A 27872-nucleotide genomic window follows, 5' to 3' on the forward strand; every position below is an offset into this window, starting at 1 on the left:
CTTTGAGAATACATAATAAACTCGGTCCTGATCGAAGGATTTTTATTTTTTCGAATTTTTCGATTTTTTAAGACCATTCCTGAGGCCGCCATTTTGTTAATTTTGGAAAAAAAATCTTTCGTTCAAGCCCGAGTTTATCTATTTATAAGGCAATTTTTTTTTGTCCGATTGATTTTAGATGAATCTCCAAGGACTTATAGTTGTCACCGCAAGTACCCTTTTTTGGAAATGGGTCAACACAAACAACTATAACTTTGGAAATTAAATTTATTTTTTTGAAAATTTCGTGACTTCAAGTTAACACATTCTATAATAATGCCATATTACTACTTTTGTAAAATAACACGATTTAATAACAAAAAAAATCTGAAAATTCTCATTTTTTCGTGCCTCTGACTACCCCTAACCCCTTAACGTGGGCTTGCTAAGTTAAAATATAAATAAATAAAGCAAATATGTAAACATAACCATACGCGTATGTGTATGTATTTTACAACCATAAATTTAATTGTAAATAACATTTATTAAACAACAGCGCTTAAATTATTTAAAGACATTTTTTAAATAAAAATACCTTTATTTTATTGCGGTTTTAAACACTTGAGTGTATAAAAATGAAATTTGAAAAGTGAGGAATGTTCAAACGTCAAACAATCTTCTATTACAAAAACACAACCTTGACTGCTATGGTTCTCCTAAAAGAAGGTAATTCCACTTCATTGTAAAGGTCAGAGTCTGTTATTTAACTAATATTTGATTTACTGATTGAAGAAATTCTTAAAACTTCCCTCTTACTTCCAATGTGATTATCGATGGAATCGCGTTGAGAGCACTTCACAATTTTGTACAAAAGGGGTACTTCTAATGATCGTGCTAGGAAAACTTAAAATTTAAAGATTTCAAATATGTGTATTTAGTATATAACATTTCATTCACTTTGAGGCCAACCATGAAACTGTAAATCGGTTTCAGTTTATTTATTCTTACAACTATTTTGTTTTATATATGTATGTACATATATGTACATCATGTATGTATTGCTCTGGTATAATGATTGTAATGTGTCTAAGGGTTTATTTTGAGCTATTCTCCATTTCATTAAAATTTATTAGTATACAAGGATGTATATTAATTATATAATACAAAATGCTTGCCTAAAATACATATATACAGCATATTTCATCTGAATAATCTCAACCTGAAAGACATGATATAAAATGCGAGAATTCTTAGTACGATAAATAACGATAACAAAAATATGGCAGCCAGTTTATAATTTGCATTGGCCAAATCCATGTTTTTAAGGAAAAACACAGGATGGGAGTGATGGCAGTACAATTCCTTACACTCCAATTTTGCCCGACCGTAACCGAAAAGCGACAACATCGATCCATCCAAGGCATACTTGAGGAATGAAATATCGAACATCCATTTTAAATAGAATGGAGAGTCTTTTCTTTGAAGGAAGAATCCAGAAAACGCCAGGAAAGGACAAATAAAAAATGGTCCAAAGATGGCGCCATACTGAAAATAACCATAAAATAATTAATATAATTTGTATATATGTTTGTACGTATGCATTCATTTGAACATAAACTTACATGAACACTCAGAGCTGAGCCTACACTGAGTCCAATACTTTGTCCGACAAGAGCGGTAAGAAACACGATCGTGAAGTACAAAGCGAATCGCATTAGCTCCATAGGTTGTCCAGTCAGATAATACGTAGGAAATATGAACAGACTCGTACATATAAGCTGTATTGGTATATCGGCTAAAGTAATCGCAATATAATATGCGCGAAGTGAGTACCAACGATTAAAATGTTCTCGTGAAACTATGGGAAATTCTAGGGGAACTGAAAAAATATTAAAATAATTACTCTGTAATTAAAGAAAAGTTCCTCTTCTTACATTTGGTTAGGATCGACGAGAAGGCACAGAACATAATGAACATTATTGTATAGAAGGCATAACGGAAAATATTCATTGCATTCGCGGCATCATTTCCAATATCATAATAGAGGAAGCCTATGAGCAGTGCCACTCCGAAATGAATACTGAATCGCAGTGTTGTAAGCGAATTATCACGCCAAAGCAGTAAAAAAGTACGGGTTAGCAAAATTGCTAATTGACGGTAAAATGGTGTAGCATAAATATTGTCACTTTTACAAATATGTCCGGTATCAATTGAAATCCTCGATTTCCTCGGTTTAGAAAATCTACTATCACTACAGCATTGATGCTGCTTCTCTTTGGTATGTGTGTTCGTGTTGGAAACACGTGATGGCAATTCTTCAACTGTTGCCAATGGCACATTAGTATTAATTTTTGACGTTGCATTTGCGGTTGAAAAGGTAAATGAAGGTTTGACTAGTCGATACCCAGTATTACGACCGTTTTGCATTTTCTCAATAAGCAGTTTATTATTTGGACCATAATCGTTTGTACCTATTTCCATAACTATTAAAAATTAAAAAATATTAAATTTAATATTATTTGCCAATTTATAAGAGAATAAAAAAAACTTACGAAAGTCGCAAGGATTGTACGATTGTGGACAGTGTAAACCATTTTCAGCTAGAAAGGGAACCAAATTGTCTGTTCTGCCTGCATATATGCAGGAGCCCTCTGCGATCGCGAACAAATGGTCGATCATTCGAAATACTATGGCGCTGGGCTGGTGAATTGTGCATATGATCGTGCGACCTTCCATTGCCAGAGTTTTTAATAGAGAAATACACTGATTAGATGTAGAGCTGTCCAGCCCACTGTAAAATTTAGAAAATAAGCAACATATTCTATTAGTAATTAGTATTAAAAAGTGATTTGTAAGGTGGAAATATAATATTTTTCGATCTAACGAGCGTTGTTTAAAAACTGCATATATTAGAATTTCAATTCCATTTTATTTACTTATTCCTAAGTTAACAGAACCTTTGTAGGCCTATAACATGTTTTAATTTATTTTTTATTCTGTTACTAATATAAATTTGTGATTATTTACCTGGTTGGCTCATCTAATATTAAAACTGGTGGATTATTCACTATTTCTAGTGAAATCGCCAATCGTTTCTTTTGGCCACCCGATAAGTCACCAGTCCTCGTGTTGAGCGACTCAAGCAAACCCATGGACCTCAGAATTTTCAACACCTAATGATTTACAATATATCTTAAGATATAACTAAATGTTATGAAAAAATGTTCATTTTGTTATGTACCCGCTCACGTTTTTCAATCGCATTCATTTGGGCACCGATTTTGAGGTTAGCAGCAAAATTCATTGCCTCCTTGACAGTGAGAAATGGTTGCAGTGTGGTATCCTGCGTGATAAAGGCTACATTTGGTTTGAATGTTTTCACGTCACGCGGATTACCGTTGATCCTTATATTCCCTGAAAACCCATAAAGCCTATAAATGAAAGAAAATTTTATATTTAGGGAATTAATCGCGATTAAAATTTATTTTTCTATTACGTATATGATGAGAGAATATTGAGCAGTGTGCTCTTGCCGGCTCCAGACGGTCCTACGACTGCACTGAGTTCACCGGAACGAAATTCTCCCGTAACGCCATTGAGTACCTGCTTATCTTCTGAAAAAAAAAAATTAAAAAAAAGGTTTCGAACATAAATCGCTTAAAATAATATATATTTAAAATTTGAAACGTAATGCTTGGATAATCTGTAACGATAACCCGCGTAATATAAAATTATTTATAGGGCTGTCCAGGGAACTAATTTTAATTTGAGGATTGGGTATGAATTGATCCATAATGAGTACAAAGACTACTGATTACTTGTCTTATCAGTGCTATATTTTCGGAATTGAAATACTAAATTCCCCACTTTCAAGAAGTTGCTGATTAAAAGTAGTTTCTGATAATAAAACTTGCTGCAAACTTAACGGATTAAAATCGAGCAGGTTAATAAATACACGTACGCTAATCGCGTATCTTGTTTGATTGCTTCAAGTGGCGAGATTACTGTACTTATTATATAAACACATCACAATACAAAATTGTAATATTTATAATTAAGATTTTTTGTAGACTTCCTTAAGCCTATAATAAAGCAAATTATCACCAATAACACATTCATAAGTATACACGGAATTAAATATTTGCCAAAAAACTGATTAAGCGTTTAAATAATTACAACAATAGCTATGTAAAGGTCTTACGGCTGATTCACATTGAACTTTTGCTTCCTTTTACAGCAGACATTTGCTTTGACAGATTGGGAAATTCTCATCTTTACGTGTTGCTAAGCAAAAGTCCCCAAAAGGGTTCATTCTGATACACCCTTTGCTTCCTGCATTTTGTTGTTAAAGTATGAATTGTCAAGCAAGGCTAGGAAAATTGTATGTGAATCTGCTATTAAAGGTTGTGAAGTTATAAATTATGTACACAACATATACATATGCAATCATTTGTATGTACATATGTACTTTGATGGTGGGATGATCTACGATTTCTCATCTTTATGGTAATCAAAAATGCAGCCCTATGTTCCTCTAGCCAATTTTTTACCGGCACAAACTGGACGTATAATTCCAATAATACTAATAATCAATTTGTAATAGTTTATATTAATACACGTTCTAATTTAGCATGAACCCTAAAATCTGTTTGAAATAACTATTTTAACTTGGAAGAAAACGAAATGTATACATATGTATATCCGATTTTACTAGCTAATCGCTAATCAAAATTTTGTTATACACTTTTAAATATGATTTCGAAGAAGGCAGATTTTCTTTGGTCGGGTATAAAAATATTTGAAGTACATCAAAGCGGTCTAAATTGGACATACATAGTATATACTCGTACTTTTGTACAAATGACTTTTTCAGTTAGATACAAGTCCACAGGTGTGACGAATGGTTCGCTCTATCAATGAATGGCGATAAGAAAAAATAAAAAATAGTTTTATTTGTATGGTTTTTTAATAATAGTTAAGGCGCAAACCGCGTAAAAAATGTTTTTTGTGGGTTTTTATATGAAACCAACGGCAGGAATTATTTAAAGTGCTGAGATATGTATTTATATCGTCACCTGAAATGCAAAATAACGTATCATCAAAAAATTCGAATTTGAGTGTCTTATTGATTACGCTTCACTACTTCAAATTACATACATAATATTAAATATGTTCAACATTTTCTGGGTCTGCGGTCATATATAAACCAGTTTTAACCAATATTAAAATTTTGTTTCACTCATGTTCCATTTTTTTCCGTGTTTCATTCATGCCTCTGTAAATTTCTGAAAATGTTGTTACGTTATTTTGAATTTCAGGTGACGATATATAATTAATGAATTTCAACAACAAATCGAAATAAAAAATAGGTAGATACATATGTTAAGATCATCTCACAGAAAAATATCTTTTATGCGAAATTTTAGGTCAATATGTAAATAATTAGAGGACTGTTAAGTAGTATATATTCAGATGGACGGTCAGGCGGGATTCTTGAGATGCTTTCACTCTGCTTGACAGGACCGTTATTCATATTATTTAATTTAGAAACCATATTGTATGTGCATAACTGTTCGACTATGTTTTTAATCACGTTATAATTTGAATGTATCCAAATCGATTTTTGTATGTAATGACTCCCTCAATTCCTCATTAGCACGTATGATAGGAATTACGGAAAATTTTGGAGTTATTAAACGTCAAATGACCAATACGCATCGTTATGTATGGGTAGTCCTTGCATTATTTTTTGTTAAAATGAAACTTTCAAAATTTCTTATGAACGTAAAAAGTTATTCATTTTAACTATATTGAAAATATTTGATTATCAAGGCCATATTCATATTCGAATACGTTTTCCAGAATGTGTAATCCTAAGCCATGTAGGCGTGCTCGCTAGATTCATGACAAATGGAATAATGGATAGACAGTTGATTTCAATTAAGTGGCTCTTCCGTTCGTATACTACACGAAAATTTAAAGATCATTCAACTACAAACTAAATTTTGCATGTGGTACAGAAATAAGAATGGCGCACTGCAAAATATTTTTGTACCAACATATGTTTCTTTGTATATGCACAGAGCCTATTCTTAAGTTATTAAGAACGCGTGATTGTGATAAAAACATCTCCTAAGAATGTGTTTACAGTCAGTTTCAGAATTAATGCATATTCAACCAGAGCAGATTATAGCAGACAATTATTTTAATCTCCTCTTTTCTGTTTGATGACTCATTACAGCAGTAAAAGAATGTAATTTTAATTCAACTTTAATGTGGGCTAAAAATAATTATTTCGGGTATGCCCGCTATAAGCTAAGAATAACTTGTCCATATTGTTGTATAGTATTATATATTCCTCGACTATTCAATAATATTGATTTTAGATATGTACACTAGGATATACACTACTACTAACCTCTTTTGAATAAACCGGTCTTAACACCATAGCAAATATTTTCAAAACTTATGTTTATCGATTTGATTTGTTTTGGGTATTCATGTTGAAGCGGTCTGGTTGCTTTCTCCATAGGTCCGCTTTCATAAGGAGGAGGCTGATGAGTCCTACTTGTCCTACTTGCCGTAGCATATCCAGCTTTCGAAAGAGTTGCGTTGACAGCTTCTGCAAACTCGTTTTCTAAAGACTCGGTCTTCGAAAGTCGCCTGTTCATTGATATGTTTTCCGAATAATTCGTTTTATTACTATGGTATTTATGAACAGTTTCTGGCGTTGTTGTTTTTAGTGTTGTCGAGTTGGTTTCTGTTATTGCAATTTTAGGCATCTTCGCCTCTGAAATCTCCTTTTCGAACTTTATGGGTTCGTGTTTATCGCCCGACATATGTTCCTTCGAACTTATATTAGTGCTGTTTCTACTGCTGTTCAAATCGCAGTTATTGTCTTCCGTTTTAGTTGTCCTTGCGGTTTGGTCACTGTTTGTACTATAAGAAACTTCGATGGCGGAGAGCAATCCAAAGTTTATATTCGGTGTAGACATTTTAATTATACGTATTTTTGTTCTCGAAATTTTTAAGTTTTTTATGGACCAGTTAATAACTTTTCTTATTTAAATTAAAATTACAGAATAATTGTTTTACGTGAGCATGTATCCGTACATACATACACAAATCTATGTCAAGCTTTCTAAAAAAAAATTAACTTAATCGTACGATTAATTTAATTTTATTATTATTGTCTTTAATGCACTATTTTATTTAGTCATCCATTCGGAATGTTGGTAAATACAACAGCAAATGATATTACAGTCTCATATATCACTAGCAGCCATTATTTTTATTTTAAATAGTTAATGGCTCCACTAAATGCTTTTTATAATGACTATAATCGGGTAATACATCTTCTGCTGAACTTTTGGACCTGGGAAGCATTCTTAAGTCTTAAATGTGTCAAAATTATGTAGACAATTGAGCTTTAAATCGCATTATCATATACTACATACATACATAGTATATATGTACATATAGGATATGATATGGATTTTGGTATTCACAGGTGTGGTATATAAAAGATTGAGTTTATATCCGTCTTCCAATTATTCAACGAAATTTAATAAATTAAAGCTATCTTATTTCATACACACAAACTTTCAAACGAATTAATTTTTTGTGGTTACAGAATTTTTCTTTTTGTTTATTATTATTGCACTTCGCTTGGATTGGATTCATAAATTGCATTTGTTGCTTTGTTTTGATTATATACGTCGTACTTTGGCTTTTACATGATATCCACATTTTCTCTTTCCTATGGTTTATTTGTGGGTTTTGTTTGCACTCTCGCACAAAAGAACAGTAGTGAACAGCTGCGTTGAGGGGGACGAATTTTAACGTTTATACGGTCGGAGGTTATTTAGACCGCAATCTCACTAATAAACATAACATTTATTCAGTTTATGCAATTTTGTATTTGACACTCTTATTTTCTTGCTGTTATTTCCGCAATCAGCTTCTCTCTTGTAAAAACGCTCTCTATGATTAAATGGCAGACCGACCAATTTTATACTCATAGAACATAAACACTTCAACACCGGAAAACAAAGTTACACAATACATATGTATGTATGTACGTACGTTGCATTATGTTGATGGAGATATATAAAATTAACTATCCTACTATCCTAAAAAGTCCAACTATGTAAGTAAAATTATTTGCAACGAATCGCATTTAAAAAATTATTGTATTAATCAATGTTTTTTTAAACCTCAAATCCAATATTTACAAATGTAAGAAGAGTTCATCGTCGACGCATAACTAGCAATGAACTCCTAAGCTCTCACCAAATTTCAATAAGGCAGAGCGAGCTCTCATATTTATACATCTGTATATTTGAATAAACTTAATTTTGGTGTTTTTGTTTATTTTCTTTTTTATATCATTCGTCCGCAAAATTTAAATTGCTAAACGTTTCTGCGTAAGGAGAGCTTAAATTCAGGGTAGCGGCATCTTGTCAATGAGTATTTCGATTTGCATATAATTCTTTCCATTCCCACGCCCATCACCTGTTTCTCCTCCTCTATTTACATATGCCCCACATTTTATTACTTTTACTATTACAACTTGGTTTTTTTTTAGCATGGAATGATAATTGCACATATGTAAGTATGCATCTTCATACATACATGAAGAGTATTTCTTAAAATGTTGGCAATTTATATTGTAATCATGTTAATAGCGTACTAGCTGATAAACTTTTGAACTTTATTAATGTACATACATATGTACATACATATGTATGTCCTGATTGCAGTGATATTCCCCGCGAACTGGAAATAAGATATGCAAACACCAGTCTGGGTATCATTTTGATAACCCAAAAACTGCAAACAACTGATTCAAGGGATATTTCTTTGTACCTTTCGTATAATTGCAGTCGTCTCACATTCTATAGTACACTCTTCTGACCATAGTTGATTATTAGTTAGTCGGCTCTCGATGCCTACCACTTAAAAGGCTTCAAAGACGAAAGTGGAAGTGTATGTACATATGTATATGCGATCGCCATTCACGAATGTAGTCTATTTGATATAGCCTCCTGTCCACAAATAAAACTATAACTGGTGAACGATCTAAAGCATATTGTACGACCTACATATTTAACTTGCTTGTTAGTTCTCATCTCTTTAGGTTTGGGTATGCTTCCACTATGTTCACGCATGTTCATATCAACATATGTATGCCGAAATTATGTTTGGCCCATACACTTGTCAAATTGTTATTCCAGAAAGACATGCCTGATATTTCAATAACTTCCTATGCAATCTCTCTAATGTGTATATCTGTACATACGTATGACGAACATTTGTATAGCTTTGCCGGCGAAATTGTAAAATATCTGTACATAGTATGTACTTTGTTTTACTTATGTATATTACGCACTATTTCCGCATGTCAAACACTCGAAAAATTATGTATGCTGGTAAATATTCACAAACACGGATATGTAATATGGTTCTTGCAGGATTAATCGGATATAATAACTTTTGTATTAATTTTGTACTTTAAACAAATGTTATATTTTTTAGCACTTCATTGCGTTTGAGGAATAAGCGTTTGCATGTTTGTATTATTTTTAATACACATGTATGTATGTATGTAGATTCATATACTATGTACTTGTGATTGATTGCAGGTGAGAATGCAATTAAGCGCGAGCTTATCTTATATTGTTCAATTTGAACTGTTAAATTAAAAAGTACCAAAAGTATTTCCATATTTTTGAAATGTAATCACTCCTCTAAAATTAACCAAAGTACCTTTGGAAACACTTATCGCTAATGTTCTATGCGAGGTAGTGCCGCGACCTACCAGCAAACACGTTCAACGAAATTTCATAGACTGATTTGAGTAAGCGACGAAGTCCACATATTCCAATCAACTACCCTGAAAACAGCCGAGACGACTCTCATCTAAATACGAATATTCATATGTATGCGTGTACTGCCAGATACGAATATATATATTACTTTGTACATTGAAAATCAGTGTTGCCGTTAACCACTTGTGCCCTATCAAGTACGGTATTAAACGCCCTTGTCATTAACAAAATGTTAGTTTTAAAACATAATTATTCATATATCGCATATATACATATATCGCAAAGAAGAATATAATATCTTTAAATATTACGAACTATTAATAAAAATCCAAATCAAATGTGAATATTTCTATAAATTTGAATTAAATTTGTGTATTCATGAGACTTCATCTAACATTTTTCTTATCTAAAATAAAATTATTTCTTACTCTCTCCTCTCTTTGTCTTCTTCTTTTTGTTATTCTCTTCTCTCTTCTTCGTTTTGTATTACTTTCCATTCCTTGAGCAACACATAACTTGATCAATTTACTGATAAGAAACTATTTCTTCATACAAGTGACTATTTATAATAAATACATTTATAATGTGTACATATTTACATATATTGTAATATTGCAATCTTACTCCTGAACATAATAACAGCTTCCATGCTTTACTTCAGAACGATCCTGAGGTTGAAAAAAAGACAACCGAAAAAGTAAATTCATTTGTATGTTCTATGATGTAAAAAATAAAATACATTTTTGCTATTTCCAAAAACAATTTGTGAAGGTATCTAGATTCGATTCGTGTAATACATATGTTTATATAGTTTATATGTATGTAAAAAATTTAAGTAATTTGGGGATTTTGTAAACAGCGGAAATGTGTGAACAAGGACTGACGCATACTTTATGACTATTTAATGTTATCTGTCTTTTTATCTAAGATTCGATTCCGTGTAATACATACATATGTATATCTATAGTATTATATATTTATGTAAAAACTTCACACAATTTGGGGTTTTTGTAAATAGCCGAAATGTGTGAACAAGGACTGACGCCCAATTTATGATTACTATATCTTATCTGTCTCTTTATCTTGGAGGTTTATGTCCTAAGGTAAATGCTTTTATATGTTCAGAATTGATAATACTCATTTACAATTAAAGTTGCAGAGCTTACGATGACAAATGGGTACAGGGCCCAGTCAAAAAAATCACATATGCATAGCTTGGTAATAAAATTTTGAATACTTCTGTGGAGTTAGTGGTGACCTATAAGCAAAAGAATAAAAACTTAAACAAAATCGTCATTCCGAAACAAGTAAGGAAGGGCTAAGCCTCTTGCAGAAATTAATGCCAGGTAAATTGGAATCTAAGCAATTTAATATAAACATACATATACATACTATCTATGTATAATACACTCATACACTGACCGACATATTCGGCATAAGGTTTGTTAGTAAAATGAAAATCATTACATGTATGTGGTATTTGGGGGTTGGGGTAGTCGACCCGATTTTATCTATTAACTATTATCATGCCACATAGTTAAAAAATGTGCCAGAGAAATTGGAATCTAAGCAATTTTATATATACATATGTACATATGTATACTATATATGTATAATACACTCATACACTGACCGACATATTCGACATAAGGTTTGTTAAAAAAACAAAAATCATTATATGGGGGTTGGGCTAGTATCGACCCGATTTTATCTATTAACTATTATCATGCCACATAGTTAAAAAATGTGTCCTAGGTTTCATTAAGGTACCTTACATACAATCACTAATCCTATGGAGTAAAGTCAGTCGAATGTTCGAAAATCCTGATATTAGTTATATGGGGGGCTAGGTCAAGTTTTCGGTTAATTTTATTCGTTGGTTTATTTTAGGCACAAAGATACACTGTTATGAGTCAAACACGCTCTGTAGTTTTCGTTGAGATAACTCACATAATGGCCGATATATGCAGTATAAAGTCACCCGGAAGTTCGCAAAACTTTATGTTAGATAATGGAATTTAGAGAAGTATTGAACCGATTCAACCCGCTTTTGATACATAGAGTTACTATTGTCAGGAAAGGATTTCCTTTGAATTTCAATTATATTTCCCATACATTGACCGATATTTAGAAGTCAACTGTAGATATTTGGTACCAGTTTTGGTTAGATTTCGGCAATTTTTGGTCATAAATTGACAAACATTAAAAGAATTATTATTACATAACTTTATCCCGTAATATTATTATAATTTCGTAGATTTTCGCACTGTCACATAGGAATATATGCCACTTCTAAATTTAATCTAAATCGGTCGGTCGGCTCCCGAGATATGTTAATTCACCAAAAAGTGGGCGGTGCCACGCCCATCGTAAAATTTTCACACCGGCTCCCATAAAACCCCCTAATATCATCTTGGAGGTAAAATTGAATGTCTCTGGCGTATTTAGTTATTGATTTATTGCGCTTTTAATAATTATTAGCAGTATCGTTATATGAGGAGTGAGGGGTTATCTTCCGATTTCGTTTTCACTTTCCATTTTCACTCTGTCGGTAATAGTTCTTATAGTGTTTGCACCAGGCAAATGTGATTGTTGTAGCTTCAGTGGTTTAGGAGATATGTACATAAATTAAATTTATTAGAGGATACATTTTCAAAATTTTTTGCCCACAGGTTCCTCTTACTCCTGCTGGCATTTTTCAGCTTTATATCTTAATTCTGTGCTTAGTTATGGCACTTTATAAGTTTTCGGTTAATGGCGTTTTATGAGCGTGGCAGTGGTCCCATTACGCTCATCTTGAAACTTGTAATTTTTGTTTTACTAAGAACCAAGTTTCATCAAGATATATCAATTTCTACTCAAGTTACAGCTTGCACGGTCTGAGGGACAAACAGACAGTCCCCCGCATTTCAACTCGACTCGACATTTTGATCATTTACATATTATTTACATATATCTACCTCGATTAGTTTTAGGTGATACGAACAACCGTTAGATGAACAAAACTATTATAATCTGTAGCAAAAGGTTGAAAGAGTATAAAAAAAAAGCTACTACGCTCCGCCTAAAAGTATGCTCTATTGTGAGTTTTGTGCCATATTTTCCTACTCGTATATCGAGCATACCACACTTGTCTTACAATATTGCAAGTATTTTGGATTCATTATTACTGACGATTTCTTTTAAGAATTATCTTTCACTTTTTAGCTTGGCATGATTTAAAAGCATTTAAACTATATTTGTTAGGGAACAATTGTCATTCAGTATTTGATTTACTTGGCAATGCATGTATCGATTCCAAATAATAGTCTTTACTACAAGGGCACGGTTTGCTCATGGAATTTTTAAAGATTTTACTCAAATCAAAATCAAATAGCAATCCGGAGTAATGTATATTCCCATCGTTATCGAAATCTGGTCAAAACTCAATCCAGAAAATAAAATACATATGCACACAATAGATAATCAATACAAAAGTTAAGAAAGTGTCTAAGATAAGAAATCTTAAATTGCCTGCACCCTCCAGCGTTTGAGAAAAAATAATGTCATACCGGACAATTTATTATGCCTCAATCCTTATTAATAATGGGATTTTAAACAATAAATAACTTTATAAGAAACTTAACTTTAGTGTGACAATTTGAAAAAGGTTCGAAAATAATGTTTTGTTTATAATAAAGACATTTTAGCTTTTCAGTTTCAGTATTCTTAACAATTTGCAACTACGAGTATTTTAATACTTTGCGTAAAAAGTGTTGTTTTATAAAGTTATTTTCTGTACATTTTAAGATAAGTACGTAATTAATGCTGTACTACCCATGATATCTTTATCTTTAAAATACGATTGTATTGTTAAATATATGTATATGTATATATATACATACGTACCTGTTATGACTTTTATTAAATTTTATCGAAAACATTTAGTTACGTAGAACTTTCGATAACTTTTGAAGCCTTTATTACATTTTTAGTGTTCCTAGCGTCTGCGCTGTATTCTAATTTAAGTATGATTTTATTTTATAATTTACTTGCATTCGAAATTAAACAAACGTTTTAATTTGATAGTTTTGGATGTTCAAATAATATTTTTATTACATTTCGCTTAAGCTAGATCTAAGCTAAATAAACTGTGAATCACATATCTCCGACATTGCTTGTACATTTAGAATGTCTACCTACAATTTGTATATATCGTTTACGCCTAATTTTCGATGCTATAAAAATTTTCTAAATAATTTTAAGGGTTGAAATTAACTAGATTTCGAGATTTTTTGGTAGATTTATTTTCAGTAAAATTGGCAAGGACCAGCGCAACAATTCGATAAGTATTAAATTTTGTTAGATATGCTGCATAAAAACTATATATGTATGTATGTTTCTTTATTTCTACAGATGAGCCTTTAAAAATGTAATACTATAATTTTTTGCTAAATTTGTAATTTTAGAACTACTAAAGTCACCGTATACATACGTACAAAAACTCTTAAGTATTTAGTAGATTTGCATACAAATTTACAATTGTTCATTTTTGTTTTCACTTTTTATGTATTAAGTTATTAGGGGACAAAAGGGAGTAATTACGATGATCTAAAGGTCTTTAAAGTTCAAATAAGTAAAAACCATAATCCCCTTACGACATAGTGTATATATATAGTTGCTATTACTTATGCATACCCATATTTAAAAATAATTATTATTTGGTTTATATATTTAAACTACTAATGTAATTATAATGCATATTTTGTTAATTAACGTTTGTTCAATTTGTGCCAGAGCGTTATTAGAGTAAGTATATGCATAACGACAATCACGACAACCATCAGTGTGACGCAGTCGGCCATATTTACATCCGAGATCATCATGTAGTTGAGAAATACTTTGGGACTTCGGAAATGGCAATACATTGCAGTATCCGGACATGTTAGAAATGGGCGTTCCAAGCCATAAATAGCATTAAGTGCGCCGTGGAAACCTGCTCGAAAATAGCTGATATGCCACATCCAGCGAAAGATAGGCGTGATATCGATGTATCGCGTGCAGAACCCAAACACTGAAAACAATACTGCCAGAATGGGACCCAAGAAAACTGCCAACTATGAGATATTTCAGATATTATGGGATGTTGCATACAAAGTAAATTTTATATTAATGTATATGAGGTAATATTAAACTAAAACCTTACTTTGGTTGGTAGCGTGGCACCGACAAAGAAACCCCAGGCTTGAGCACTAAGTGTCGCCAAAACGGCTAATACAACGAAGTAATATATCCGAAAGCACTCATTTGTGTTGTTGCCAGTTAGGTAAACGCTTATGGCCATGTAAATTACTGCGCAAATACTCTGAAAATATATGTGGAATTTGCATTAGTGGTTTATTCATGCACAAATTGTATATATCTTAAAGGCAAGGTAGCACTGAGTCCAGAGGCCGCGTGTGATGCGCATTGGTACACAAGGTTTTTGCATAGAGTATACTCCAGTAACACTAAGTTAGATTATAAATTTTAATGTCATTATTAGTAATGGTACATGCATATATGTATATTAATATATTTATACATCATGCTTATGTCAATCAATTAGTTTGCTATTCAGTTGCACCTCTACTTCACGAGTCATTTTAATGCAGATTTTAACTCTGCCGAGATTTGAACATACGATTTACCATGGCCAAACTTTCATTTACATAATGTATGGAGGTCAATGCGAAAAAGTTTATTGACACTAAAGGTGAGCATCAAAATATGTAAATGCGAAGAATGCGTAAAAGGTTAAAATATGAATGTACCCACATGCACACATATGTATGTATGTACGTATGTGGGCACTGCGAGTGAATAAATACAAACAGAAAAGGTACCGGCTTCGAAGTTTTGTTTTTTGCATACAGAAATAAACAGTTTTTACCGCTAGCAGTAAGGCACTTGGTTAGTAGATATTATATTTGCATATGCATGTGTATAAATTCCTCACCTGAAATGGTATTTCAAAAGACAGCATCGATAAGAAGTATGGAGTTAGGCCGTACCACCGGTTGAAATGTTCTCGGGTCAACATTCCAATTTCCAAAGGAACTGTTGAGGATAAAATGCGAAGTGCATAATTTAGTGGCTAGTTCCATTCCAAAACCAATATAGGTGAGATAATAGAGGTGTATTAGTAAATAACTTCAATAATGGATAAACTAATTTTATACAAAAATCATTCCCCTTCTGGTATAGATGAAATGTGTCATACCTGAATGTTTCCAAGAATTCTAATTTATTTTCTGAGGTTAATCCCCATGTTCATTGAAAATTATTTATGCAAAACAGTTCGATTAATTACTTTTCCCTATAAAATATTCCAGTGATTTATTGAATCTTGTGGTTAATCGCTTTTTAAGAAATACTCTAATATATTTATAACTTTTCTTATTTATTAATTTTATAAGAGCAAGTTACTGAAAGTAAAACGAATTCAATGAAACATGTTCTCCAATTATTGGGAACTGATTTTAAAATACCTGTGGTATTATTTAAGTACTTTGTTCATCTACCACTTATGTATGTACTTCTGTACATTCATACACAGTTAAATAAATGCAAAATAACATGGCATTACTTACATGTTAGCACCACAGCCATTTTGCCGGTGTAGACCAACAATAAAATTGTACCGTACAAATAGACATAGTTGCCGAGCACAGTGGTCGCTTTATCGCCGACATTCATATACAAGTAACCAAATACCAAGCCAATTACAATGTGTGACATCAACCGAGCCAACAACAAGAACTGCAAAACAAAAAACAAAAAGTTAAAATGAAAAGCCCAATTTAGATAATCAGTTAGCGGTATATCTCTCACAAATGCTGCAATGCAAGTTTGGTTCATGAGGTCTGTTATAGAGTTGTTAAAAAGTAATATTAAAAAATAATTAATGAAAATAGTCAAAAACTAAAAAGCTGCAAACTTGGTTGTGGTAACCAGTAGCCACTCATGCAAAAGTGTGTTAAGGTTATTGCAATTAAACCGTATGCAACTAGCTTGGACAGTTTATGGGTAATAAGATTTGCGCATGCTCATATACAAATGAACATACAACCGTACATATGTACGCGAAAGTATGAATATTATTGTGGAGTATAGTTGTTGGACACGAGTGGGTTAATGTATGTACATTTGTAAGGCTACATTCATACTTACATACGACTAGAAAAACGTAAGCGAGTACACGCGTACACACTTAGTACAAACGGTATACACAGATATGTTCAAATAATGCGAAGCTTCTGAAACCATCGTAAGATATTGTATACTCAAGTAATAAAAAGAAATACATATGGTATGTACATAAGTACATATCGCTCATTTGCTACAAGACCGGCATAAGTCAAAAAAATTGATTCTCCAGAAAACGCGTTTAAAGTGTTCAACTGACTACAACCTTACACGGTGACTCCAACCGCACACCTCTTCTCAAGCGGAGCATATAAGAGGTATTCATATGAATTTTTCACTCAACATGAAGTATGTTATAACGAACAATTCTGCAGCATTAACTCAAAAATCACGTTTTTTGATTCATGCCGGTCTTGCAGCAAATGAGCGATATGTTCGCATTAAATTTGATTTACTTAAGGTATTTTAAGAGGATATTGCTCTTGCTTACTATTAATTACAAAAATGATTGTTTTTACAATGTATACAAAATGAGTCTGCACTTATTCTTTGTTTGATTGCTATCAAATATTTTAATGGATTGTTCTCTAAATTAAGTTATTCAATTTCTTCTGTAAAAAGAATACAAAAACAAATTGTTAATTGCGTCTAAAATAATATTTTGTTTTTAAAACTAATTACGAGTAGTAAAAGTAGCGATAAAGATCGATATTATTTTCACTACAAATTTTTTATTCATTACAAATATGTAGAATCAAATTTCATCGTCTTAGTTTCAATTTTGAAGTAGTTAAAACATAAAATCCCACTTGTTTATATCTGAACAATCGGTGGCGAGGAAATTGTACATTAAAATAGTCCGAAGTCACCGATTACCTTTAAAATATTTCACGTTCATTATTATGCAAAACATTTGCAACTGTCGTGAGTTAAAACCCTCCATTTTCTTTAAATGTTTCTGTGTTAACGACAATAACATAAAAAAAGTTAGTGTTTGAAATTCGTTGTATTGGTATCAGAGAGATGCAAAATGAGTGTCTCTGATGCTATCCTTTATTGATTTATGGCACTTTTATTAAGTTTCATATAGTCGTTATATGGGGAGTGGACGGAGTTTTAAGCCGATTTTAAACCATATATACATATGTACATATGTTGAAAAATATATGTTCTGATCAGGTTTGGTTGATTTAGCTTCGGTGTTTTGGGAGATATATACATTAAACCAGTTTACCTTAGAAAATCTAACATAACATATGTACATACATTGACCACGACGTCTTCTTAAATATTAAAGTATCTGTCACATGACCCGAAAAATTAATTTGTATATATTGTGCTGTAAGATAATGTTTTATATATTTTTACCACTTGCATATGTTTTGTGCAATACTATTCAATTAAGTACCTATTTAAATATATATTTCAAAAAACACTGAATTACTGTATGAGCGAAGTAAAATTTTTTAATTACTGCTTAATTGCACATTTTAATTTGGAATATAGCGGATGTTAATTGTTCAAGATTTTATGCACACTTATGTACAATTTATATTTTTAAAAATAAAAAAATGAAATTGCCAAAATCCGAATAATTATTATAATAACCAAATAAAACGTAAAACTTACATAATTCCGTCGGGCACATATGAAGATCCGATTCAGAAGCAGAAAATATTGCATTATAAATGAGGCCTGCTCGGTGTGTAAAGCTTTATAGGCCGTGTTGCGTGGGCCATTAATTTTCCTACGCCCAGTTGCGCAGGCATCGCCATCTTTATCATCCAACTTTTCTCTTGTGCCGACGCTGGCATTCAGCGATTTTACTTCCTCCAAAGCCACTTCGTCCGCGGCTGGTTTTACGTAATCGAAGGCCGTAAGTTTGGACATGACGTTGGGGAAACGTTTCAAATTGCCAGCGATTTTGCTGCACGCATCATTACCTAAAAACATTGGGGTTAATGTTAAGTCATTAGTTATAATGATTTTATACATATGGGAGGGAATGAGAAAGCGATAATTAATATTTGTATTTGCATCAGTGTGTAATTATTCTATTTTATAATTTAACTTAAAGAATATTCGACTTTGACCAAATATATCTTACTTTTAATACGAGATAGCAAGCGTTGCACATTTATTTGTTGGTTATCTGCATCTTCGTGATACTTTTTGTTTGCTGCATTTATGAGTTTTACTAAATCGCGATCGTGCTCCCCCACTGCAACCTCCAGCACTATGGATAAAAATCAAACACATTGAAATCCTTCAATTATAGCGTTGTTGTATATACTAACAATACATCTAGTTTACAACTAGTAATTTCTATTTGAAATCGAAAATATGGTAAATTTCGAAGTGAAAGTAAGCTTGTCCAACAGGAAAATGGATTGTACCAAATACTATCTACGAGTTGGGGTTTGCAGGCCATACTTGAAATAAATGTAAATATGTAGGCAACTACTTTAAATGACTTACGAAAATCTGCTGGATTGTGATAACTTGGACACACCAGATCCTGCCCTTCTAGGAATGGTACAAGCTCCCTTACTGGCCCTTGGTAGATGCAATTTCCATCAACAACAGTGTATAGTTTGTCGAACATCTCGAATATCAATGCGCTAGGCTGATGAATGGTACACACTATGGTATGACCGAGAGATGCCAACTTTTTTAATAGCGATACACATTGGCTGCACGACGAACTGTCCAGACCGCTGAAAAGATTTACGAATAGATGTCTCATTTTCATCTCATTTCAAACAACAAAAGGGAGTACTAGCAGAGGGTCTTATAAAATGCGTTTAATTAAAAATCAAATACATAATCTAATCTAAATGTATTACATAATTTTCTTTGCAAGGAAATCGAAAAGGCCAATGAAACTGACGAGCGTATTTCAAATCACTAAAAAAAATATAGTCCTAAGCAATTAATTGTTAAAAGATCTCTTGCGTAGTGTTAGAAATTACATAGCAAATTGAACGGTTCTAACGGGTGATTTTTTTGAGGTTAGCATTTTCATGCATTAGTATTTGACAGATCACGTGGGATTTCAGACATGGTGTCAAAGAGAAAGATGCTCAGTATGCTTTGACATTTCATCATGAATAGACTTACTAACGAGCAACGCTTGCAAATCATTGAATTTTATTACCAAAATCAGTGTTCGGTTCGAAATGTGTTTCGCGCGCGTGTTTTGTTCAGCGATGAGGCTCATTTCTGGTTGAATGGCTACGTAAATAAGCAAAATTGCCGCATTTGGGGTGAAGAGCAACCAGAAGCCGTTCAAGAACTGCCCATGCATCCCGAAAAATGCACTGTTTGGTGTGGTTTGTACGCTGGTGGAATCATTGGACCGTATTTTTTCAAAGATGCTGTTGGACGCAACGTTACGGTGAATGGCGATCGCTATCGTTCGATGCTAACAAACTTTTTGTTGCCAAAAATGGAAGAACTGAACTTGGTTGACATGTGGTTTCAACAAGATGGCGCTACATGCCACACAGCTCGCGATTCTATGGCCATTTTGAGGGAAAACTTCGGACAACAATTCATCTCAAGAAATGGACCCGTAAGTTGGCCACCAAGATCATGCGATTTAACGCCTTTAGACTATTTTTTGTGGGGCTACGTCAAGTCTAAAGTCTACAGAAATAAGCCAGCAACTATTCCAGCTTTGGAAGACAACATTTCCGAAGAAATTCGGGCTATTCCGGCCGAAATGCTCGAAAAAGTTGCCCAAAATTGGACTTTCCGAATGGACCACCTAAGACGCAGCCGCGGTCAACATTTAAATGAAATTATCTTCAAAAAGTAAATGTCATGAACCAATCTAACGTTTCAAATAAAGAACCGATGAGATTTTGCAAATTTTATGCGTTTTTTTTTTAAAAAAAGTTATCAAGCTCTTAAAAAATCACCCTTTATTAGGTACGTACATACATATGTTTATATATGCACGCGATACATACATATGTATGTATTTACAAATAAATCGTCTGACTTTTGCAATGGACTAGGTGAGCCCTTTGAAAGCCAATGCGAAAAGTGCAATCAATGACAACTAATTATATGTTTAAAATTCATCGAATGCTAATACAAATGCAATCGAACAAAGCTGGCATTTTAATGCGTTTCATCGCGGTGTGTGGTGTTGTCGAAACTTCTTAGAAGCAAACTTTATCATTATTTATATAAGTCTGAACTTAAACATTTCATAATATTCATATGCATAACGGATCTTTTGTAAATCCACTACATTTTCGAACTTTGATACCAGCCTACGCGACATCCGTGTACTGTCATTACAACTTACATTTTCATATTAATATTAAATATTCAATTGATGATCGAGCCCACTGAATCATTAAGTTTCTAATAATATATAAATTATATCGAACACATCATAGGAGCATGACGCATCACATCACATTGATGCTACGCCCATAAATTGGAATTAATAAAGTATTTCTCTCGGTGATACGTGATAAAGTTTTTAAACCTTGTACATGGAAAGTCCGATGAGTGCATAGCCTACAAACAAAGGCAAAAATTTTGGTAGGGTGATTTATTTTTAACATAGACTTCTTTTGGCTCGATTACTGGCCCACCGGGTATTTTTAAGTAGCTATCATGCCTCAATCGGTGGCCTGCCTATGTGATTTGAGGTATTTTGTCGTACTGCTTACGAGTCACCTTAGCGTTTCTCATCGAAAACAATATCGGTCAATATGTGAGATATATAACTGAAATTCAGAGAGAATTTCCTAATAATTGTATGTCTTAGAATGAATGAAATTGGGTAAAAACTCGCCCTAGATCCCATATAACTAACAAGAGTAAAAAATGTTTGGTTATACCCGGACTTAGTTCTTTACTTCTTTCATATGTTTTTAAATCTGCGGACGTTAATCGAATCGCCCTCGTACAGTATAAAGTATACTGTATTTGAAGAAAGTTTTAATTAAAATTGAATGCATAAAGGATCAATATTCATCATTACTATTCCTGCGCTTATTTTACATTACATTTACTCTCATTATTTTACAGCTCACAATATCCCGTAATAAAGGGTTATCTCATCTATTACTTATTTACGCTTTCAAATGTGTAATATTTACATAAGGATTGCGGATTTGTGCATGATTTTATACCTTATGTATTCATATATATGTATATGTATTGGTGCAGAAGTATATTAACAAGTATCAGAGTGCACTTATGATTAGGAATATTTATTTATACACTAAGGCAAAATGACTGATTATGGATGACATTGGCGCGTAGCTTCCGTTAGTTTTGCAAACGTTGTGACAAAACGTATACAAGATTATAAAATAAACCTTCACTCGAATCGAAAATTTCATAATAATTTGCTTGAGCGAAAACAACTATCACGAAATTGGTGCAAAACTATAATTCACCCAGCAGAAAATTTAATCAATAATCCAGGCATTTTTATGGGAGTAATGGGAGTTACAGCTAAGTGTATTTGTACATATATTTATATAACGAACAATAGGCATTTAAATATCGTACCTACTTAAATACGTCGCTTTATTGCTTTTGCACTGAGGCTACCGATTGTTCAAAATGGCTTGGTGTATTTGTATATACACATCGCTTGTACTATTATTATATTATAAAGTAAGAATATCAGAAAATACTCACGTAGTTGGCTCATCCAAAAACAAAACGGGTGGATTGCTTATCAGTTCGAGTGCTATGGCCAGTCGTTTTTTCTGGCCGCCAGACAACTTTCCCGCAAATACATGATACCGATGCTCCAATCCCAGCAGGGCCAATATATGTTTGATCTGTAACATAGCATAATAGCAGCAATGATAATAGTTACTCAGTTCCTTTAACTGTCGAGAATGTTAGACAGATGTGTATATATATGTATGTATATGCATAGGTAAAAATTCAAAAATATATAAACTATTATAAACATACATATGTATGTATAAGAATCTGAAGGAGCAGTTCATTTAAACAAATTAAACAGACCTCGTTAGACTCGGCTGCGATATATATACATATGTATGTATTTGAAATAACATCGAAATGATCCAATTCACAAATCAGATGACATAACTTACCAAGTTTTGTTTGTATTCCTTGGATGTACTGAAGCCCAGCTTGAGATGTGCGGCTAACATCATCGTTTCACCAATGGTCATCAGTGGCCTCAACAAGTCGTCTTGATGTATATAACAAGAAAGTTCTCGAAAACTGGGTGAGTTTGTTGAAATGGGATCCCCGTTGACACATATTGTGCCTGTTACACCAGTGGCTCTATGAACAATAAATATTTTCTAAATTTTAATGCGAATTTAATTAACATGTTGCGAGACTGATTGCATGCCTTTGTACATACATACATATGTAATTTATTATATGCAAGAAAATTGTAACATTATTGTGACAAGGTTGTTTTGCGCTGAACTTGTCTTTTTATCTGCATTCTTGAAAGTAATAACAAAACACAGTTCAATCAACTCAATGGAAAACCTGGACACAAGAAATTTTTTGGTGTATGTGCATTGTATGTATATGCAAGCATGCATCTGTATACATATGTGCTCGTAGCTTAATCTGCAAAACCCTGTGTAACTTCTTATCTGGTGCTAATAAATTTTAAATTCAAGGTTTACTTCCTTTTACTTCCGATTGAGGTTCAGTGGCAGTTGAACAATGTCTACATTGTTATGTTAGGTTAGGTTTAAATTTTTTCACTAATAAGCGTCATCGATTTGATTTGAAGTTTTCAAAATGTTTGCTGATTTATCTAATAACCGTAGGCATATTCGGGTACGATGTGCCATTTATTTTTAAATATTACAAATATCATCTTGCAATTTTCGCTAATCGATACAATTTTCTTTGTTTTATAAGTTTATTTTTCAATTAAGTCAAGCCTAACTGCTATTAAAATTCGCCCACATTTAGACATGGTGAATTTATAGCACTACTTGTAATTCACTCGCTAATGTTTTACAGCTAAAAAAAATCAGTAACTTGCAAAGGAAAGTTCATTATTAGAGTTATGACTCGCCCATTGTTTTTGTTTTTGATATTTACTTATTCTCTTTTTATTCTTTTATAACATGTTTTCGGGTGAACGTTATTATTAAGTAAAGCTATAGTCTTTCTGAATCTGAAATACAAGCTTTTCGATGCTTCTGATTAAATTTCCGGCGCAATGCACCAGATCGTTCCATTAGAGATTACACCTTCGTTGAATAATTTATTCATATTAAAAATATTCAATATACTGGAACATTCGATTGAATTAAATATAACAAATATTGGCAAACTACCTATATAATTATCAAATAATTAGTACGTCTTTGAAATACCCACCTAAAGCCTGTCATTACATTGAGTAGTGTACTCTTTCCAGAGCCTGATGGACCCATTATGGCGGTAAGCTCCCCAGCTCGGAATGCGCCGCTAATCCCATGTAAAATCTCCTTTGTTACTAAAACGAGCGAAAAGCAATAGATCAAATTCCACTATTGCATAGCTTAAAAATTCAAGGTCTAGTATGAATATCAAAAGCCACAATACGAATATTAAATTTGAATGAATCAATAACTTCGTACGACAGGCTTACTATTATTTTTCCACGCCTGGCCAAAATTAATAATATAGGTACATACTTAAAGTTTTTTATAAGTAGCTTACCAAATTTTCGTTCATGAAAATTAAACTTCCGCACTGTGTACTTGACATTTTCGAATTCGATATCAATCTGTTTGCAAAGGTTAAAATTGGATTCCCAATTGTCATAATTACTCGGTTTGTACAAAACATTACTCGTGGAACTGGGATTCACACAAACAGATGATTTGTCGATTGACGTTTCCGAGTTGGCAGTATTGGAACAGCAATTAATGCCCGCCACACAAGCATCTGTAGACTTCACATCCTGTATCACAGTCATTTTCTAGTCGTTATCATTAACATTCGCTAAAAGTACAGCTGTAAAAAGAAAGCATAAGGAAGCTAAAGCTTTAAAGTAAAATTAAAATTACGGAAATTTAAAACTATCCTATATTTTTCGAAATTATATTGAAATTAGACCCACGCTTTCAATCTCTTTCATGAGTCTCTTAGTATGTAGAGCCCAGTGACTACCTTAAATATTGTCCAATAAGTAAGTTGCTGTTGACAAACGTATGCACAGTTATTTTACACCATACAAAACCAATTATCGGTAATTGGTTGGAATGGTAGCCCTCCCTTAAAAGTTGCATGTCTCCTACATATGCACATGAATAGATTTTTACTTAAAGTGTATGTAATTTAATTAAAAGCTTCCATAATTTGCTGAACTTTGCGTTACTCGTACTTACGTAATAAGTACATATTATGTATATTATGTACATATGTATGTACTTATGTATGTGTGCCAAAAATATTATAACTTTCCCAGCGAAAAGAAGCGTAGAAAAGAAATATTTTTTTTTAAATCGTAATAGTTACCAATGGCGTGCAATGCAAATGTATATTTATATGAACACATGTTTGAGGGCACACACAATTTCCTAGCATGTAATACTTTTATATTTTTAAAGCAATTTTCTTTTCACCCGACGATAGAAACTTTCAACAAGTTGTCGAAAGTGTCAAATGTCAGCTTATATATACATACATACATACATATGTATGTATGTGCATTAATACGTATAAAGCTACAGTAGATGATTAAGATGATGTGTTAATTGCAAACTAAAGAATAAGGGATTATTCAAATAGAATATTGATGAACGAAATTTAATTACGTTTATTGCAAATTAAACGATAATTGTAATTAACTAATAATTATATGTATATATGGTACGTTCATTGTCGTCACATAAGATTTCTTCTTGTTGATTTGGAAAACTTTAATAAAAAGCAATTTGGGTAAAAATTTAAGGATTATTCAAGTGATGTATGTACACATGTACTTATTTAATTTCAAGTTTTTTCGAGTGACTATACCTTATCAGAGCAGTAAAGACGCACACAAGTCTACATACATATGTACATACATACGAATATGTTATTAATTTTTGGTTGAGCTTATGTCGACAATCAATGGCAATATAAAGAAATTCAAACAAATAAAATGAAATAGGTCAGTGTCTATTGATAATTTAAAAAACACATAAATAAATAAGAGTCACATATAGTTTATAACCGAAAATAAATGTTGAGGAAACTAAAAAATTTCATTATATTTGATTATATTGGTTTGTATATATGTATAAGAATATTTAACCAATAAACTAGTAATAACAAAAAGTTAATGCGAATTTATACACATTATTGTTATATACAGTTCTGCTATATACATACATATGTGAGTGGAGGAATGCTTAGACATATTATACAGCATAATTACACCTCTCATAGATATTCGCCGATTCTTTTCCATTTCCATTTTTTCAAATCCAAATAAGGGATCGCTTTTATTTGGATCTCTTATTTGGATCGTTTTTATTTTCGAAAAAAATGGAATGTCCTATTGCCTTTTAAGTTTCCACAAAACAGATTATGGAATTTTAATGAGTGCTGGAAAATACATTTTATATATAAAGTATTATTAAAGTCAAAAATCTGTCATTATAGTGTTCACTGTGTCTGAATCGGGCGTCAGTTTCTGACCACTACAAAGTCTGGTTGGTTTCATTTAAACAATAAGGTCATAATAAGTTATTTCCAGTCAGTTAAATGTAGGCAGAAATAAGCTCTGAAATAGCAAACCTCTAAATACTTCGTTTGCAATTTTTATCTCCTTAATTGCAAGTCCACATATAAATTTATTATACAATTTGTTTACATATGATAACATTTAATAATATTATGAAGGTTTTTAAAATATGTATAATGTAATTCTGATCCATGTCATTAATCTTGTATAGATGATTGGAAAAGATTTCCCTTTCTTTTTTAAAGTTATATTATAAATGAATAGCCCGACACCACCGAACAAATGATTTTATGAAAAATATTTTATGACAGATTTTCGCTAATATGTTTTGGTTTTCCGCTAAAAAAGAACAGTTTTGTATGTTGACCTGCAACTGAGTCCATTCAGGACCTGTTGAGCTCACGCCTCTTAGCAGTAACTCCCGGTCAACATGAATTACTATTATGTGTTCATGTGTGTACATACATACATATACATAAATATGTATACGCATCTATGATATATAGTTAAACATAATGTCACATAAGATAACAAACCTTTTTATTATGTTCTGCTTTGCTCCTGTTTTGTTTTCTCTTGAGTTAAGGTTATAAGGTCTTTTTCACTGGCTTATTTATAGATATTGCATTCGTTGTTGATGCGATTTGTTCATTTGTACAAACTATGTAGATGCATGTATAAATTTTATTGGGATATTTCTCAATTGGTATTTTATAATTGAAACTGATTAGGCTTGGAACTGTGGTTTGGACACTCTTTGTACATTCACTTTCTTTATTTTCTTCACTTGTATACTCATTGTTTATATATTTTTAACAAAATTATCATGATTTTTACTTAATTCGATTTTCCCCAGCATGACAATACTTCCCACAATTATTTATTCACATTGATTCCCTTGAACTCATTTATTTGGTTATAAGTTTGTATTCGTAATATACATTCGTAAATGTTTGTGACTTTATTCCATTTCTTCCGTTCAATTCTGTACACTTCAATATACATATATTACTTAAATATAATTCAACAGTTGCTTGACACAATCACCGTATTAAATACATATGTTAACACTCCGTTTGCTTTTAGTAGACTGCAGAACAGCCCAACCAGCTCTCTTATAGACATTCGAAGTAATCGTAGCTTGTTTTTCCAACGTTCGTTTGCTCGTGAAGCACTACCAACACTTCCTC

At 32.3% G+C, this 27872-nt stretch overlaps 1 protein-coding gene across 1 annotated transcript; it reads right to left on the minus strand.

Annotated features, from left to right (window-relative positions):
- Positions 1–215: 215 nt before the first annotated feature.
- Positions 216–27808, minus strand: LOC105229312 (uncharacterized). The gene is made up of 21 exons (XM_049461406.1): positions 27219–27808; positions 24669–24965; positions 24345–24462; positions 23081–23276; positions 22650–22795; positions 19455–19693; positions 19084–19212; positions 18606–18919; positions 16421–16589; positions 15787–15887; positions 14995–15153; positions 14566–14905; positions 9691–9813; positions 6398–7033; positions 3476–3593; positions 3221–3410; positions 3007–3152; positions 2532–2770; positions 1914–2462; positions 1602–1858; positions 216–1524 (listed from the first exon to the last, which is right to left on the minus strand). The coding sequence occupies exons 2-21, from the start codon at positions 24925–24927 to the stop codon at positions 1180–1182; spliced, it is 4773 nt and encodes a 1590-aa protein (XP_049317363.1). The 5' UTR covers positions 24928–24965; positions 27219–27808; the 3' UTR covers positions 216–1179.
- Positions 27809–27872: the final 64 nt, after the last annotated feature.

Source organism: Bactrocera dorsalis, unplaced genomic scaffold, assembly GCF_023373825.1.
Source record: "Bactrocera dorsalis isolate Fly_Bdor unplaced genomic scaffold, ASM2337382v1 BdCtg029, whole genome shotgun sequence".
Lineage (NCBI taxonomy): Eukaryota > Metazoa > Arthropoda > Insecta > Diptera > Tephritidae > Bactrocera > Bactrocera dorsalis.

Coding starts and splice junctions, on each gene's coding strand:
- LOC105229312 (XM_049461406.1), bottom strand. CDS start 24,927: ATGACTGTGATACAGGATGTGAAGTCTACAGATGCTTGTGTGGCGGGC. Junction 19,213..19,454: donor TCACAATCCAGCAGATTTTC/GTAAGTCATTTA, acceptor TTTTATCCATAG/TGCTGGAGGTTGCAGTGGGG. Junction 1,859..1,913: donor CTCGTCGATCCTAACCAAAT/GTAAGAAGAGGA, acceptor ATATTTTTTCAG/TTCCCCTAGAATTTCCCATA.